This window comes from Dasypus novemcinctus, chromosome 15 (genome assembly GCF_030445035.2).
Source record: "Dasypus novemcinctus isolate mDasNov1 chromosome 15, mDasNov1.1.hap2, whole genome shotgun sequence".
Lineage (NCBI taxonomy): Eukaryota > Metazoa > Chordata > Mammalia > Cingulata > Dasypodidae > Dasypus > Dasypus novemcinctus.
Window position 1 is genome coordinate 9842574 of NC_080687.1, and position 16474 is coordinate 9859047.

The 16474-nt window shown below is 43.0% G+C and overlaps 1 protein-coding gene across 2 annotated transcripts in view; it reads right to left on the reverse strand.

Annotated features, from left to right (window-relative positions):
* The window catches only part of MTUS2 (microtubule associated scaffold protein 2), a 560413-nt gene that overhangs the window by 148567 nt on the left and 395372 nt on the right, over nucleotides 1-16474 (reverse strand). For both annotated transcript variants that reach the window (XM_058277015.1, XM_058277014.1), the window contains exon 8: nucleotides 6295-6393. In XM_058277015.1, coding sequence (XP_058132998.1) covers nucleotides 6295-6393 — 99 coding nt within the window. The remainder of the gene's footprint in view (nucleotides 1-6294; nucleotides 6394-16474) is intronic.

The window sequence follows — 16474 nt, forward strand, 5'->3', positions numbered from 1 at the left end:
ATAATCCACTCTTGAGACAAAATAAAAATTGATAATAAAAACATAGACTTCAAGAAATTTCCAGTCTCAATTTTGTCAAAGAGAAAGCCACTCCTAGGCCAGATGGCATTTTAGGGCCCAAAGGCCTGATGTAGGTGCTAAATGGTCCAATTGATCTTCTTAGATGTTAAGTAATCCAAAGAAGGGAGAGCCATCATCAGAAAGGAATGAAGGAAGCAAGGATGGTGTATTAGGCAGGGTTCTCTAGGGAAACAGAATCAACAAGAGATATCTGTCACTACCAAGAGATTTTATCAGAGTCTCTCATGTGACTGTGGGGATGCACAGGTCCAGGTTCTGTAGGCAGGCTGCAACCAGGAGCTCCAATGAAAGTCCAGTGAAGGTTCTTGATGAGTTCTGGGAGACGCTGGCTGTCCAAAGATGAGTTGGGAAATTCTCACTCAGTGCTGGAATCACTTCCCCTTTTAAGGCATTCAACTGATTGGATAAAGCACCACTCATTGCTGATGGCAATCTTTCTGATTGATGTAATTATAACCAGCTATCTATGATTTACCACTGCAGTAAAGTCAATGGTAACTAAAGTCTCATAAATGCCGTTGTATTACAGTTAGTCCAGTGCTTGCTTGACCAAACAACTGGGCACAATTACCTGGACGAGCTGACACATTAGCCTAACCATCACAGACAGGAACAGGAAACATATACTTACAGATCTTTCTACCCTGATTATGGGCTAGCTTGAAATCTACCTATGTAGGCATATTTTATTATGGCCCTGAAGATTTCTGGCCTTGCTGTTCACATACTGCAGAAAACCCTTGAGTATGAGTGGAACTCATGAATATGATCAGATACTGCTCCCATGATTATGTTACATTTTGTAGCAAGAGGGAGGTTGTCCTTGGTAGGCCCGACTCAATCAGGAGAGCCCTTTAAAAGTGGAAACTTTTCTCCAGCTGGTTTCAGAGTAGAAAGTTAGAGATTTGAAGCTTGAGAATGATTCAACATACTGTTACTGCTTTCAAGTTGGAGGGAGCCACATGGCAAGGAAGGTGGGTAGCTCTAGGGGCTGAAGGTAAACCCTAACTGACAGCCAGCAAGGACCTCAGCCCTACCATCACAATGAACTGGATTCAACAAACAACCTGAATGAGTGTGGAAGTGAATTTTCCCCCAGGATCTTCAGTCAAGAACTCAGTCCATCATACATCTTGATTTCAGCCTTGTGACTAGCTATGCCTTTTCCACTGAGACATATAGAACTGTAAGCTAAGAAATGGGTGCTATTTATTTTTTTTTAAAGAAATAAAATGAAAGATGATTGAAAATAAGAAGAAATAGCAAGAAAACTATCCAAAATGAAACATCTAGAGAAAAAAAGGATTCATAGAAATGAAAAAAACATCAGTCAGCTGTGGAACAACTTCAAGTGGCTTAACATATATGTAACTGGAGTCCCTTAAGAGGAGGAGGGAAGAAAGACAGAAAAATTTTGAAGACATAATGGGCAAAATTTTTCCACATTTGATAAAGACTGTAAACCCATAGAGCCAAGAAGCTCAATAAACCCTGAAGGAAACGTGAAGGAAACTACACCACGACACATTATAATCAAATTGCTCACAACCAGAGGAAAAAAAGACAATTACATACAGAGGAACAAAGATAAGGATAACAGCATATTTCTCATCAGACATTATTCAAGTCAGAAAACAGTGGAACATTTTTAAACACTAAAAGGAAAAATTAAAACAAAAACACAGAAAAAATTCCAACCTAGAATTTTATACAAAGCAAAAATATCTATCAAAATGAAGGTGAACAAGGCTGAAAAGATTCACCAAAAAACCTCCACTGGAAGAAATGTTCAAGGAAGTCCTTCAGGCAGAAGGAAAATAATATCAGATGGATAGCTGCATTTACAGAAAGGAAAGAAGAAAACTAGAAATGGAAAATTAATGAGTAAATCTAAGAGACTTTTTCTCTTATTAATTAAATCCTTTTAAAGATGAATGAATGTTGATATCAATAATAATAATGTATTGTAGGTTTATAATATACATAGAAGTAAAATGTTTGACAACAAAAGTACAAAGACCGGGGAGTGGAGGTGACTCAGGTAATTGGCACCTTCCTCCCACATGGAAGGTTCCCAGGTTCAGGTCCCAGAGCCTCCTAGAAAGAGAAGACCAGAATATGAATATAGCAAATGCAAACAATGAGGGGGTGGGGAGAAATAAATAAAATAAATCTAAAAAAAAAAAGTACAAAAGCCAGGAGGAAAGAAATAGAAGTATATTGTTATAAATTTCTCAGACTATATGTGAAGTGATAGCAACACTGGAAGCTATAAAACGAAGTTTAAAAGTGTATACTATGAACCTTAAAGCAACCACTAAAGTAACACAAGAAGACATAGATAGCTAATACATCAACAAAAGAGATAAAATGGAAACATAAATTACACAATTAATGAAAAAGAAGGCAGAAAAAGGGGAAAAAAGAACATGTGGGTAGAATAGAAAATAATAGCAAGATGGTAGATTTAAACCCTATCAAATCAATAATGATATTAAATGGCATTTTGATTGGATAAAAAAGGAAGACCAAATTATATGCTACCTAACCTACTTAAATATAAGAAAGATAAGTAGATGAAAAGTAAATGTATGGAAAGAGATACACCATATTCAAACTAACAGGGAACAGATGTAGTTCAAGTGGTTGAACACTTGCTTCCCATGTACAAGGTCCCAGGTTCATTTCCTAGAACCTCTTAAAAACAAAAACAAGCAAACAAAACCCAACTCTCACTGGGACACAGATGTAGCTCAATGGTTAAGCATCTGCTTCCCATGTATGAGGTCCTGATTTCAATCCCAGGTACCTCCTAAAAAACAAAAACAAAAAAAAACCAGAAAACAAACAAATTTTTAAAAACCCCAAACTAAAAACTAGGCTGGAATGATTTTTAATAACAAACAAAATAGATTTCTGAGCGAAGAATATTACCAGGAATAAAGAAAGCCATTTCATAATGATAAAGTTTCAATTCATCAAGTGGATTAACAATTCTAAATGTTTCTGCAACTAATAGCACAGAATCAAAATACATGCAGCAAATACTCATAGGACTGAAGGGAGAAATAGACAAGTCCACAGTTTGAGATTTCAACACCCATTTCTCAATTATTGATAGACCATGTAGACAGAAAATCAGTAAAGATACAGAATACTTGAACTATCTGTAATTCAAGAATACTTGAGCTATCAACCAACTTGACATTTATAGAATGCTCCAAAGAACAGACATTCTTTTAAAGTACACATGAAATATTTGCCAAGATAGATGCCTATTCTGGATCATAAAACAAGTCTCAATAAACTTAATAGACATGAAGTATACACTCTGACCACAGTGGAATTAAAGAAGAAATAATAATAATAATAATAATAATAATAATAATAATAAACCAGAAAGAAATCCCTAAACATTTAGAAACTAAACAATACACTTCTAAATAATCATGGCTAAAAGAAATCAAAAGGGAGAAATTAGAAAGTATTACCTAACTCAATGAAGATGAAATAAAAATATATTAAAACTTGTGGGTTTTTACAAAGTAAAAACAAACTTGTGGATTGTAGCTAAAACAGAACATAGAAGGAAATTTATTGCACTAAAACATACCTAAGAAAAGAAGAAAAATTCAAATCAATGACATCAGCAAATTAAACTCAGTATAAGCAGAAGAAAGGAAATAATGGTAAGAGTACAAATTAATTGTATATAATTATGCAAAAAAGAAAGAAATTTAAATTATTCCTCACATTATATATAAAAATTAACTCAAAATGAATCATAAACCTAATGTAAAACCTATAACCATAAATTTCTAGAAGGAGAAACTCTTTGTGATCTTGGGTTATGCAAAAAAAAAATTTTGGGGGGGGCCAAAATATCAAAACCATGGTCCGTAAAAGAAAAATAAAGATAAACTGGACTTTATCAAAATTAAGAAGGTCTTTTTAAAAGACTCTATTAAAGAGAATGCAAAATAAGTAAAAAGACTGGAAAAATACTTGCAAATAAACTAACTGATAAAAGAATTATAATTTAGAATATATAAAAACTCTTAACACTCAATTATAAACAAACAAATAACCCAATAAGTAAAACCACAATGAGATATCACTACATACTTACAGAATGCTTATAATTAAAGAATGCCAATAGCAAGTGTTGGCAAGGGTATGGAAGAACTAGAACTCTCATTCACTGCTGTTGGGAATGTAAAATGGTACAACCAATCTGGAAAATAATTTGGTACTTTCTTAAAAATTAGACTTGTATACAAATGGGCATAGTGGCTTTATTATTTTTTGTCTTTTTAAAAATATATACTTTTTAATTTTTTAAAAAAGATAACTTCGATTACATAAATGTTACATAAAAAATATAGGGGATTCCCATATGCTCTACTCCCTACCCCTCCCACATTTTCCCACATTAACAACATCCTTCATTAGTGTGGTACAATTGTTACAATTGATAAACACATTTTGGAGCATTGCCACTAAGTGTGGACTGTAGTCCACACTCTCTCCCACACAATTTTGTAAGTTATGATGAGATATATAATGGCCTGAATCTGTCATTGTAATGTCATTCAGGACAATTCCCAAGTCCTGAAAATGCCCCCATATTACACCTGTTTTGCCCTCTCCCTCACCTCAGAACCTCCAGTGGCCACTGCCTTCACATCAATGATATAGTTTTTTCCATTGCTAGAATTACAATAAGTTTGTAGTAAAATACCAGTAAGTCTGCTTTAGTCCATAGTTCATCTGCCCATCTTGAGGATTCTGGGATGGGTTTCCCACTCCACCTCTAATTGAGAGGGAGTTCAGTCCCATCGGCTGATGGATGGGGCCCTCTTGCTTGCAGTTGTAGACTCTCTTGTTTCCTTGGTAGGTGCTTGTCTGTCATCACCTCCTTGTTAGTTGTCCTGGGTGAGTCCAGTGAACTGGAGAATAGGTGCTACAACTCCACTGAGGCTCAGGGCCCAGCTGGCACACGGACAGCCCTAAGGTTTAAGTCCCTTGGACTACACGTACCAGCTCTAGTACTCATAGGTTCAAACAGAAGGACAGAAGAGCCATGAGTGCTACACCATTTTAAATAGAATCCTCAGACCACAGAGACAGTGTGGAATCTAGTTTCAGGCTGGAGCATGGCAGACGGTGGTCCACAGTTCCTGCGGAGGCCTTTGCCCCTTTCTCCACTTTCTCCCAGAGCCAAAGCTGCACTAGGCAAGTCTCCTGCCGGGGATGCTCGCTGCTTCTTCCAGTTCAGCCAGCCAGGGTGCTAGCCTTCCGAAAGTCCATGTTTCTTCAGTGTCCTCTGAACCTGTCTCCCTCCCTCCTCAGGCACCAGCCTTTGTCTCCTGAGCATAGCACCAGTGTCTTGGCCCATTTTCTACACATTTCTAATTAACCAGAAACTTGGATAAGTTCCCTAAGTTTTCTGGTTAATAGTGTAGTGGCTAAGAATGCAGGTTTGGGATTCAGATTGTCTGGTTTCAAATCAAGGCCTTACTACTTATTATCTGTGACCTTGGGCAAATTAATTAAAGCCTCCATACTTCAGTATGCCCACATGTCAAAGGGAAGGGAAGGCTGATAGCACCTGCTTCACGCTGTAACTATGGGCAGTAAATGAGTCGATGTGCTTAAAGCGCTTAGGACAGTAGCGCGGAGTCAGCAGACATTAGCTATCATTATTGCCACTATTTTTGTGCTTAAAGAAAATGTTTTGAGGTTGTACTGCATACTAGTCTAGAAAGTGGTTAAAGTTTTAAAATAAGATTATTTGTAATACAGAATTTTCAACTTTCAAGTGACATTACATAGCTCATTCATAGGTGAAAGTAAATGATTCCTCATTGACAGATAACAAGCATTAGATACCCACCTTTTCTCTCTGTTTTTCTACCTTTTAGAAAACATTATTTCTTGAGGTTAGAGCCTCCAAGTCTATTTTTCAGTGGTAAATTGTTTCTACATTCTGATGGAATAAAAGATACTCCTACACAAAGATTTTGCCACTTAAATATAGATGGCACAATAATATCTTGTTGTTTTAAGGCAAAAGGATATCAACTGCCAGTTTATTTAATCTAGAATCATAAAACAGACCAATCCTGCATGCTACCTGGGCTAGTGCTATTTAAGGACATTTGAATAAAAAAGCCTTCTCTCCACAAAACAGAGCTCACATTGCTTAGGTACCTGGTGAATGGAGCTTAGCGGTTGAAGCTGCTGTTCTCTTAGGAGAGGAAACCGTAGACTTATTAGCATCTTGATCTTTTTGTGCTTCTTTCTTTGTTCCTATATATAGTGAAAAAAAAATAGAAAGAAAAAGAAGAGTAAGCTCGTTACAGTTGAAGGAGGAACGTAAGCAATTTACGGAAAGGGCGATTTAACAAAAGGCAAACAGAACAAAAAATATATGGGTGATTTGTTGCTATGGCCACCACCCTGCGTATGTCTACAGCAAAGGAGTTGAGTTTTGAGTGGTCAGGGGATAAGCACACTGTTGTCTCTGAATGGGTGAAAAAGTGTCTTTCCCTGGCGGTCACTGCCCCCACAGTGACAATGACAAACTATCTGGGAATTAAAATTTTACTGTCCTTAGCCACCAACTCTATCTGCGTCTCTCTTCCTACATAAATTTTCAGAAGACAGGGAAGGAAGCTGGAGCTGAAGAGAACGGCCAGCGGCTTTGGCATCACTGGGCGCCCAGCCGCAGGGGCCAGCAGCAGACGGCCACTAATTTCCAAGGGGCTGGTCCACCGAGAGGACTGAGCGCCTCTGGCTTTCTCAGGTGGGGCGGAGCCGTCGTGGACGCTGCTGTCAGCACTGGCCCCAGCAGAATGGGATGCCCTGGGTGGGAGTGATAGCTAAGAATGGCAGGTAGGAGTCCCTCAGATCAGGGGCACACTGCGTTGTGTGCAGGGCGCAGACACTCACCCTCACACCACCTCAGCCAGCAAGTCAACGAGCAGGACCAGATGGAGAAACGACAGACAGAGGCTTACCTAGACTGTCCACACTTCCACACTCAAGCCCACGGCTCAGGCACTTCAGTAGCACAGCTGGGTGGTTCATCAGATGCAGAATGCAAGCTTCCCACCCCCCCACAAGCCATGGGACTTGGCCCCTCCTTCCAGAGAACTTCTGCCAACAAGCTGGTGTTTATTCTTCCAGGTCTTTTTCTAGGTACTTTCGAATATTACACTTACACAAAGATAGTTATTAAATAAAGGAATCAGATCCTGCCGTTGCTTTTTCCTAACCACATTTGCGAGATTTTTTTTCATATCAGTGAATTTATAGTTTTTTAAAATGCCACCTCTTATTAAGAGAGATGTGTCATAATTCATTCAACTGTCTTCCTATTGATGAATGTTTAGACTGTGACCAACTTTTAGCAATTAAAATAGCCAAATGTGTTACATCCTTCTACTAGTTCCTTTGTACACGTGGATTAGAATCTTCAGAGGACAGGTGCATGGAAGTGGTCCTGCTGGATTAAATGTGTGCTTATTTAGAATCTTGCTGGATGCAGTCAAACTGTCTCCAAAAGACTCCGCTAATTTATACTCTCAACCAACAGGGTATGAGCACCTCTTTCTACGTGGCCTACGTCCTGCTAACACTGATATCTTGATCATTTTAATTTTTGCCCACACCGAGAGTATTCCATTGATTATGTGTATTTCTTTGTTTGTGAATTGCTTAATTACACCCTTTGCCCATTTTTCTTGTTGATGGGCTAAAGCTCTGCACACATTCTGAGTATTAATCATTTTCCTGTTATAGAAATTCTATTTTCTAGCTTGTCACTTATTTTTCAATTTATAATATCTTTCAGTATATAATAGTTTTTAATTTTAATGTGTTCAAATATCTCAAGTTTTCCTTCTCCAGCACTATTACAGAATATTTATATATATGTGTGCAGGCACATGCATGCACACGTGTGTATATATATTATGGGGGAGGGTCGTTTCTAGGGATGTGGAGGAGACAGGTAAGTGTTTGGATCCAACTTCCCTCTCCTTGTTTGGTCACTTGGGTACCACTTCCCCCACTCTCACACCTGCCTCGCCAACCTTCCATCCTTCCTGCTCTCCTACCCAGCTCTCTCTCCCAGCATCCTCCCCTCTGCTCCACATCCTTGAACAAGCTGCTCTGTTCTTGCTGGTTTAACTCTTCCAAGGCCTGAAATCTCCATGGTTCTCCTCCCACTTTTAACGATCACAGTCCTGTCTTCTTTATGATCCACCTTCTCCTCTGGACCAGACAGTCACATCCTTCCCTGGACATCGTGGTCACTCAGTCCACACTGCAGCCCCCACCCCAATGCTGCCTCGTCTAGGGCTGGTAAAGGCTGGAACTGCTGGGTCCTGCAAGCCCCGTCCCCTCCTCATTCCTCTGAACTCAGAGGCTTCAAGTTACACGGTCTAGGGTTAACCCCACTCTTAACTTCCTTCTGTCTGCTCAGATTTTAGATACCAACAAACTTGGAAAGGCTTTGAGATTCCTAGGAACTGAGAAGTGAAATGTTAAAGGCCAAAAGTCTGCATTAAACACAATGCTTCATATTTTAAAGGAAAATTAAACACCAATATTTATTTAGCCTTCCAATGTCTTGCAGCCAGACTTTGCAGATTATAGTTTGGCAGCCTCCATCAAAACTTTAAGTATTTATAGTTTGACCCTGCAATGCCGCTTGTTAAAAAAAAAAATCTATCCTTTTGAACACTCCAAGTATGCAAAGATATATGTTCAAAGGTGCAAATTACATTATTTGCAATCATAAAAAATGTAAATAACCAGCAGGCACATTGGGTGGTTAAAGAGAGTATGGTAAATCCATACCAGAGAGTACTACGCAGTCATTGATTGAGTCTTTTCTTTCAATGGCTGCATAGTACTCCCTGGTATGGATGTAGTGCCATATTGTTCTGACAAGGAAAGATGTTCACAATAAATGAAAAAAGCTGTTGCCGAACAATATGCACCACACGATTGCATTTTCATATCACAAAGTGTTATCTGCGTTACAACTGCAAATATATAAAGAGAGCTGAAAGGCAGGCACCCATTTTTTCTTTTAAGATTTTTTTTTCTTGCCCTTGCCACCTGTGCTCACTGTCTGCTCTCTGTGTCCATTTGCTGTGCACTCTTCTGTGTCTGCTTGTCTTCTCTTTAAGAAGCACAGGAACCCATCCTGGGACCTCTGACGTGGGAGAGAGGCACTCAATCGCTTGAGTCACCTCAGCTCCCTGGTTTGTTGTGTCTCTCACAGTCTTTCCTCTGTGTCTCTTTTTGTTGTGTTATCTTATTACATCAGCTCATGTGCGGGCCAGTTCTCCACGGCGCGGGCCAGCTCACCTTCACCAGGAGGCCCCGGGAATGACCCGGGAACCGCACATGGTAAACGGGAGCCCAACTGCTTGAGCCACATCCGCTTCCCCAGGCACTACACTGTTAAAAGCAGTTACCTGAGGGCAGTAGGATAAAGGGGTTTGAACTTTTTATTTTCACATGTTTCTGCTTCATTTCCATTTTCTTATGATGAGACACATTACTTTTACAATAAAAAATGAACAACAAAATAAAAGAAGAGGAAACCACACCAAAAAGTAAATAATGTGTCTGATCCATGAAAGGATAAGGGAAGAAACCATTCAAGTGCAACCAGTCCTACAGGCTGGACATGGGCTGGAAGCTTCACCGGCCCTTCCCTTACCAGCTTCACCCTAGGACCACAGTGAGGCCTGGGGACTTCTTGTGTGGTTCTGGGAATTCTTTTTTTTTTTCATGTATAAATGTATATAAAGTAAATTTATTTTTCATTCTTTATTTTTTTAAAAATATTACATTAAAAAAATATGAGGTCCCTATATACCTCCCACCCCCTCATCCCACTCCACCCTCATCAACAACCTCTTTTCATCATTGTGGCACATTCATTGCATTTGGTGAATACATTTTGGAGCACTGCTGCACCACATGGATAATGGTTTACACTGTAGTCTGCATTCTCCCCCCAGTCCACCCAGTGGGCCATGGCAGGACATACAATGTCCAGTATCTGTCCCTGCAGTACCACCCAGGACAACGCCAAGTCCTGAAAATGCCCCCACATCATATCTCTTCTTCCCTCTCCCTACCCTCAGCAGCTACTGTGGCTACTTTCTCCACATCAATGCTACAATTTTTTTCCATTACTAATCTGGAAATTCTTGATGGCAAGAAAATTATAGTAGTTAAGACTTTCAGTTCTTTCTGCAGTTGTCTTGCTGTCTGACTCAGCTTCCATGTAACTCTCTAAGATCTCCAGGATCCAGAAATGTTAAAGAGTATCCAGAAATGCCCATGTGGGTTTTGGTCTTATGGTTTTCCTACTGCACCTTGACTGCTCACTCTCAATCTCCTTTGCTTAGAGCTTTCTCCTTGCCATACACCTAAGCAAAGCTGGAGGCTTTAGCCTTCTCCCATCCACTCTGCTGGCTGGGTGAGCTCATCCCCTCACAAGCTCACAACACTGAGTTATCGGGAAGTGGACTTGGCCCAGTGGTTAGGGCGTCCGTCTACCACATGGGAAGTCCGTGGTTCAAACCCCAGGCCTCATGACCCATGTGGAGCTGGCCTATGTGCAGTGCTGATGCACGCAAGGAGTGCCATGCCATGCAGGGGTGTCCCCGCATAGGGAAGCCCCACATGCAAGGAGTGCGCCCCGTAAGGAGAGCCACCCAGCGTGAAAGAAAGTGCAGCCTGCCCAGGAATGGTGCCGCACACACGGAGAGCTGACACAACAAGATGATGCAACAAAAAGAAACACAGATTCCTGTGCCGCTGACAACAACAGAAGTGGACAAAGAAGAACAAGCAGCAAATAGACCCAAAGAACAGACAACTGGGGCGAGGGGTGGGGGGAGAAATAAAATGAAATAAATAAATCTTTAAAAAAACAAAATAAAAACACTGAGTTATCCACATTGATGATTCCAAGCACTACCTCCTCCAATCCAGATGGGCCCAGGCATCTCTCCTGAGAGCCAGACCTACTTTTAGCTGTCAACGAGGTGCTTCAACATACCTACAAGACAACCCAATCATCAGGCCCCAACTGCAACTTATGATCTTCCTCTCAAACCAGCTCCTCTTCCTATATTTTATTTCCTGCTCAACTGTCCCCCTAGGCACTCGCTCCAGAAGCAGAGAGTTCTCTTTTCTACCTCCCCACACCCAGTCGGTTACTAGGTCTGACCCTGCCTCTTCAGGACTCCTGAACCTAGCCCTCTCTTTGTCCTCACTTTTCATCCCAGCCTAGCCCTCATCATTGTTTGTTGGCACAACTACAGAAGTCTCCCAAGTGGTTTCCCAGTCTTGTGTCTTACCTTCTTCATCTCTGCCTAGATTACCTTCCTCACCACTGCCAGAACAACGTCTTGAAATTACCAACCCGATGACATAATTTCACTTTGGAGCCTTTCCACAGCTCCCTGTGCCCTTCAGGAGAAATGCTGGACTCTATGGCTTGCATGAGAGAAGGTGATGGGATGTCCTCGCCGTTCTTCCCGGCCGTTCTGCCGCGGCTCCACAGCTACCTCTGTGATTTAGCCCAAGCTGTCCCTCAAGCTGGAGCACTCAGCCTTCACCTTGTCTGCCTGGCATGCTCCTCATCCTCCTCAAATGCAGCTCCTTCCTCTCTCAGACACCTTCCGTACCAGCTTCCTGCAGCTGCTGTGACAACTCCCAGGAACTCGATGGTTTAAAAGAACACACACTTCCTCCCTGGCAGCTCTGGAGATGAGAAGTCTTAAGTCGGTTTCACTGGGCCTAGGTTGGGGCGTCACAGGGCCGGCTTCTTCTGGGGGTTCTGATGGGAGACTCCACTTCCTTGCCTCCCGTGGCCTCCACATTTTTTGGCCCCTTCCTCTGCCTTCAGGGTGCATCAGCCCATCCTCTGCTTCCATCTTCACTTCTTCTCCTCCGACTTTGAACCCTCCTCCCTCCCACTTATAAAGACCCCGGTGATGTCATCAGGCCCACCCAGATACCAGGACAATACTGCCCTCTCAGGATCCTCAGTCACATCTACCAAGTCCCATTTGCCACTCAAGGCGAAGTTCACAGGAACTAACCGAGTAAATAAATGAGGAAGTTCTTTTTGCTCATCAAAAGGCACTAACTGCTTGACCTATGTTGGTCCCTACATTTCCTGACACTTGTGATGCTTTTCCTGATTTTCTTGACTCCTTCTGAGTGGCAGTGTTTCCTCAGACCCCACTCAGCTTTCTCTCTCCTTCCCCCAGCACAGACAATACACCTCTGGGGACCATCTGTTTTTGGGCTCAACCAGTTTCTTTTTTTTCCAGCACCCATTTTTTGTTGTTGTTGCTGCATCATCTAGTTGCTCCAGCCAGCTCTCCACGTGGACCATGTCTCTGCGCAGACCAGCTCACTTTTACAAGGAGGCCCTGGAAACCGAACCCAAGACTCGCCATAGGGTAGATGGGAGCTGAATTGCTGGAGTCACCACTTCCCATGACCAGTTTCTGTTAACAACACCCATGCTGACCGGGAGCCAGCCCGTGCCCCTCTTCCTCCTGCTCCACGTGGTTCAGCGGAGCTGACGCCCCCAGCCCTGGAGGTGGGCCTGGGCCCCAGGGCAGCCCACCCGGAGCCCTGCCTGCGCCTGCTGTGGCAACATGCCCTGCCTAAGAATGGACTCAGGACCCAGCATAAGAGGACGAGAGCCCTGCTTTGGGAATTCTGCTGAAATTATTGGAAAGAATTCTCTTTCTGCTGGATGCCTAAGCCAGATGTAAGCCTGGAGCTTCTGTTGGTTTCTCTGCACCCAGCAGAGCTTTCCTGAGGAGGAAGCTAACAGAGGAAAAAGCCCAAGAGATAGAAAAAAAAATCATCACGCCACTGTTTAAGAACCTGGACACAGCCCTGCTTCACCTCCTGAACTTTCCAGCTATGGGAGCCCAAAGTCCCTCTGCCCTTTGGCTTTCATTTTTGCCTAAGGCAGTCTGAATTAGGCTTCTATAATTTGCAACCAAACAAGATCTGAATTATTCCATGGAGGCCAGAGAAAAGAGCCTCTTAGTAAACACCAGCCACCGCTCTTCTCTATGGGACCGCACGCGGTGACAACTACCCCTGTGCACCTGAAGCACCCTGAGATTCAGAGCTCAGTAAAAGGCCAGGATTTACAAATTCCGGAGCCCGACCTGTAGTGCTTCGGCTGTAGGAAGAACAACACTCTGACCTCAGTCGTCCACAGATTTAATTCGAAACACTGTGGCTGATAATCTCCTCCCAACTGCAGACAACTGCCACGCGCCTGGCTTGTCCCAACACAGCTCACCACAAACAGAGCACCCCGGAGCCCTGCGCCGACAGGGGCTGCCTGGCAGCCCGGGACGGTCCCTCAGAATGGAAAAGTGCCAGCTGTGTCTCCCGCGGACCAGGGCCTCTGCAGGGCAGGAGCGGCTGGCACGGCAGCCGGGAGAGGCCCCTTTTGTACTGCACTCCTGAACCCGACGCCATGAAGATGGCTCGGAATCTGCTCCTGCTGGATGCAAAGGCAAAGACCAACGGCACCTGGGACGTGAGAACAGAGTGGCCCTCCAAGCAGGTCTCGGCCGCAAAGCTCCCCAATCGACAATGAGACAATGATGGGCTTGTCTGAGGACGTGGCTGTCTTTTTTAAAGATTTATTTTTTATTTATTTCTCTCCCCGCTTCCCCCCCCCCGTTGTCTGCTCTCTGTGTCCATTCGCTGTGTGTTCTTCTGTGTCCGCTTGCATTCTTGTCAGTGGCACCGGGAATCTTTGTCTCTTTCTGTTGCGTCATCTTGCTGCATCAGCTCTCTGTGGGTGCCATGCCACTCCTGGGAGGGCTGTGCTTTTTTCACGCAGGGCGGCTCTCCTTGCAGGGTGTGCTCCTTGTGCGTGGGGCTCCCCTACGCGGGGACACCCCAGCATGGCACAGCACTCCTTGCGCGCATCAGCACTGCGCGTGGGCCAGCTCATCACATGGGTCCGGAGGTCCTCAGTTTGAACCCTGGACCTCCCATGTGGTAGGCGGATGCTCTATCCATTCAGCCAAATCTGCTTCCTGAGGCTGTCTTCTTTAAAACGACAATGGGTAATTCTGAATGCGCACAACTAACTGAAAACTTTAGATTTAAGATAACGGCTAGGAGAATGCTCTGTGCTTTTTCATAAAAAGATATAAGCATATCAAAAAAATAAAAGGGAAATTTTACAGGTTCTTAATCTTACACATAATAGGCAGCAAAGTCCTGCAAGCAAATCTCTGTATAAGAAAAGATAACAAAAAGAGATAAAAACCATACACGGTAGCAGGCTTTATCCCACCTCTGTCTCATGTTCTGCCTGTACACCTGTGAAAGTGCAAGCAGCGGGTCAGCTTCTCACGTGGACCCGCACACCTGCTCCCACACAGGGCACATGACAACAAACTACGGAGGGAAGATGGAGAGGGGCAGGTTGACGAATGAAATGCAATTGTGGCAACAATGCAAGTACTTATCGGACCAGTGTAACCGGCAGGAGGTAAAGAGAAAAAAACGAATAAAACGTAATCAGGAAATGGGGAATCTGAGGTCATTTATAAAACGAATTGAATAGGGGAACAGCAAGGTAAGATGTATAGGGATTGAAGAGAATGAAAAAACATCTAGGTAAGAAGATCTAAAATAAAACGGAAACTCTGGCTATAAATTTTTAAAAATGTGAGGAAATTTCAAAGAAGTTGCAGGGACAAAGCAGAAGCACAACGGATTTTGGCTGCCAGTAGTGATTTTCTTTTTAATCATAAAAGGAATATGTGATGTTGGTGGAGAATGGAGTTGAGGGGAGAAGCTGAGTCTCAGGATACACTTGAGAAGAGGCTGGGTTTTAACTTCATGTTCATTTCAACAACCATTTATTACACAGACTTGCTCCGGGGCAGACACTGTAGCTAGGAATACAAAGGAATATAAAAGGAGCTTAAATTCTGAAGGACACACTGACCCTGCAGTTACCTTAAAACACAATGTGACATAAAAATAAAAAACAAGAACAAGAACAAGAACAAGAATATGGGGGAGCAGATGTAGCTCAGTGGTTGAGCACCCGCTTCCCATGTATGAGGTTCCAGGTTCAACCCCCAGTACTTCCTAAACAAAACAAAACAAAACAAAACACCACAATGTGCTAAGTACTCAGAGAGAGGCCTACAAAGACGAGGCCTACAGTAGAGTCCTAATTAATCCTGGGATAAAACAAGGCAATAATTACTTCTGAAGACTGTTCCACAAAGGGAAAGAGAGAGCAGTGAAGAAGTGCTGTTGTGGACAAATCCTGCATAAGTGAAAGAGCTTTATGGGCCCCCTCCCAATACATTCTCTCCCTGGGTCATTTTTCAGCACCAAGCAAGCATTGGACCCTCTTCCCTGTTTCCTTAGAAGAGAGGTGTCAGCAGGGATGGAGGCCACACTTGAGCAGAGAGGTTTTATCAGAAGCATTTAGCAATGCCAGGTGCAGAGGCTTCCGTGGCTATGACCCTACCTGATTCCCCTCTGTAGCAGTTTGATATGGTTATGAATTCCAAAAATAGATATTGGATTATGTTTGTAATTTGGTCTGTACCTGGACATGATTAAGTTATGATTAGGGCATTGATTGGGCCATGTCATTAGGGTGTTGAGTCCCTGCCCCTTGGTAGGTGGGGACCCACAGATAAAATACATGGCAAAGGACAGAGTGGAGGGTTTTTGATGTTGGAGTTTGATGCTGAAGCCTTAAGCTGGAGCCCCAGGAAGTAAGCTCACAGAGGAAAGAGAAGCCAGCCCCAGGAAGACAGGAACGCTGAGCCCAGAAAAGAGCAAGCCCTGGGAAGAAAGGAACCCTGAACCCAGAGAGAAGCAAGACTCTGGAAGGGAGGAACCCAGGAAGCCTGAACTCTTGCAGCCGTTGGCAGCCATCTTGCTCCAACACGTGAAAATAGACGTTGGTGAGGGAAGTAGCTTATGCTTTATGGTCCGGTATCTGTAAGCTCCTACCCCAAATAAACACCTTTATAAAAATCAACCAATTTCTGGTATTTTGTATCAGTACCCCTTTGGCTGACTAATACACCCTCCAAATGCTTTTGGTACTAATGTTGGTATTCCCATTTAGCAAATGAAGGAACTGAATGGATGGAGGAGGTATGGGGTCTCATGGAGTGGTAACACATTCACATTCACCAAAAGTGGCTGAGCCTAGATCTGACCCTGGGACTTCTTGCACTAATTTTGACCTTCATTTCACTAGACGGCAATGACCTTGGTGAGTCCTGAGAAGTAACTTGTCCATTCGCCTACCAGCCATTCT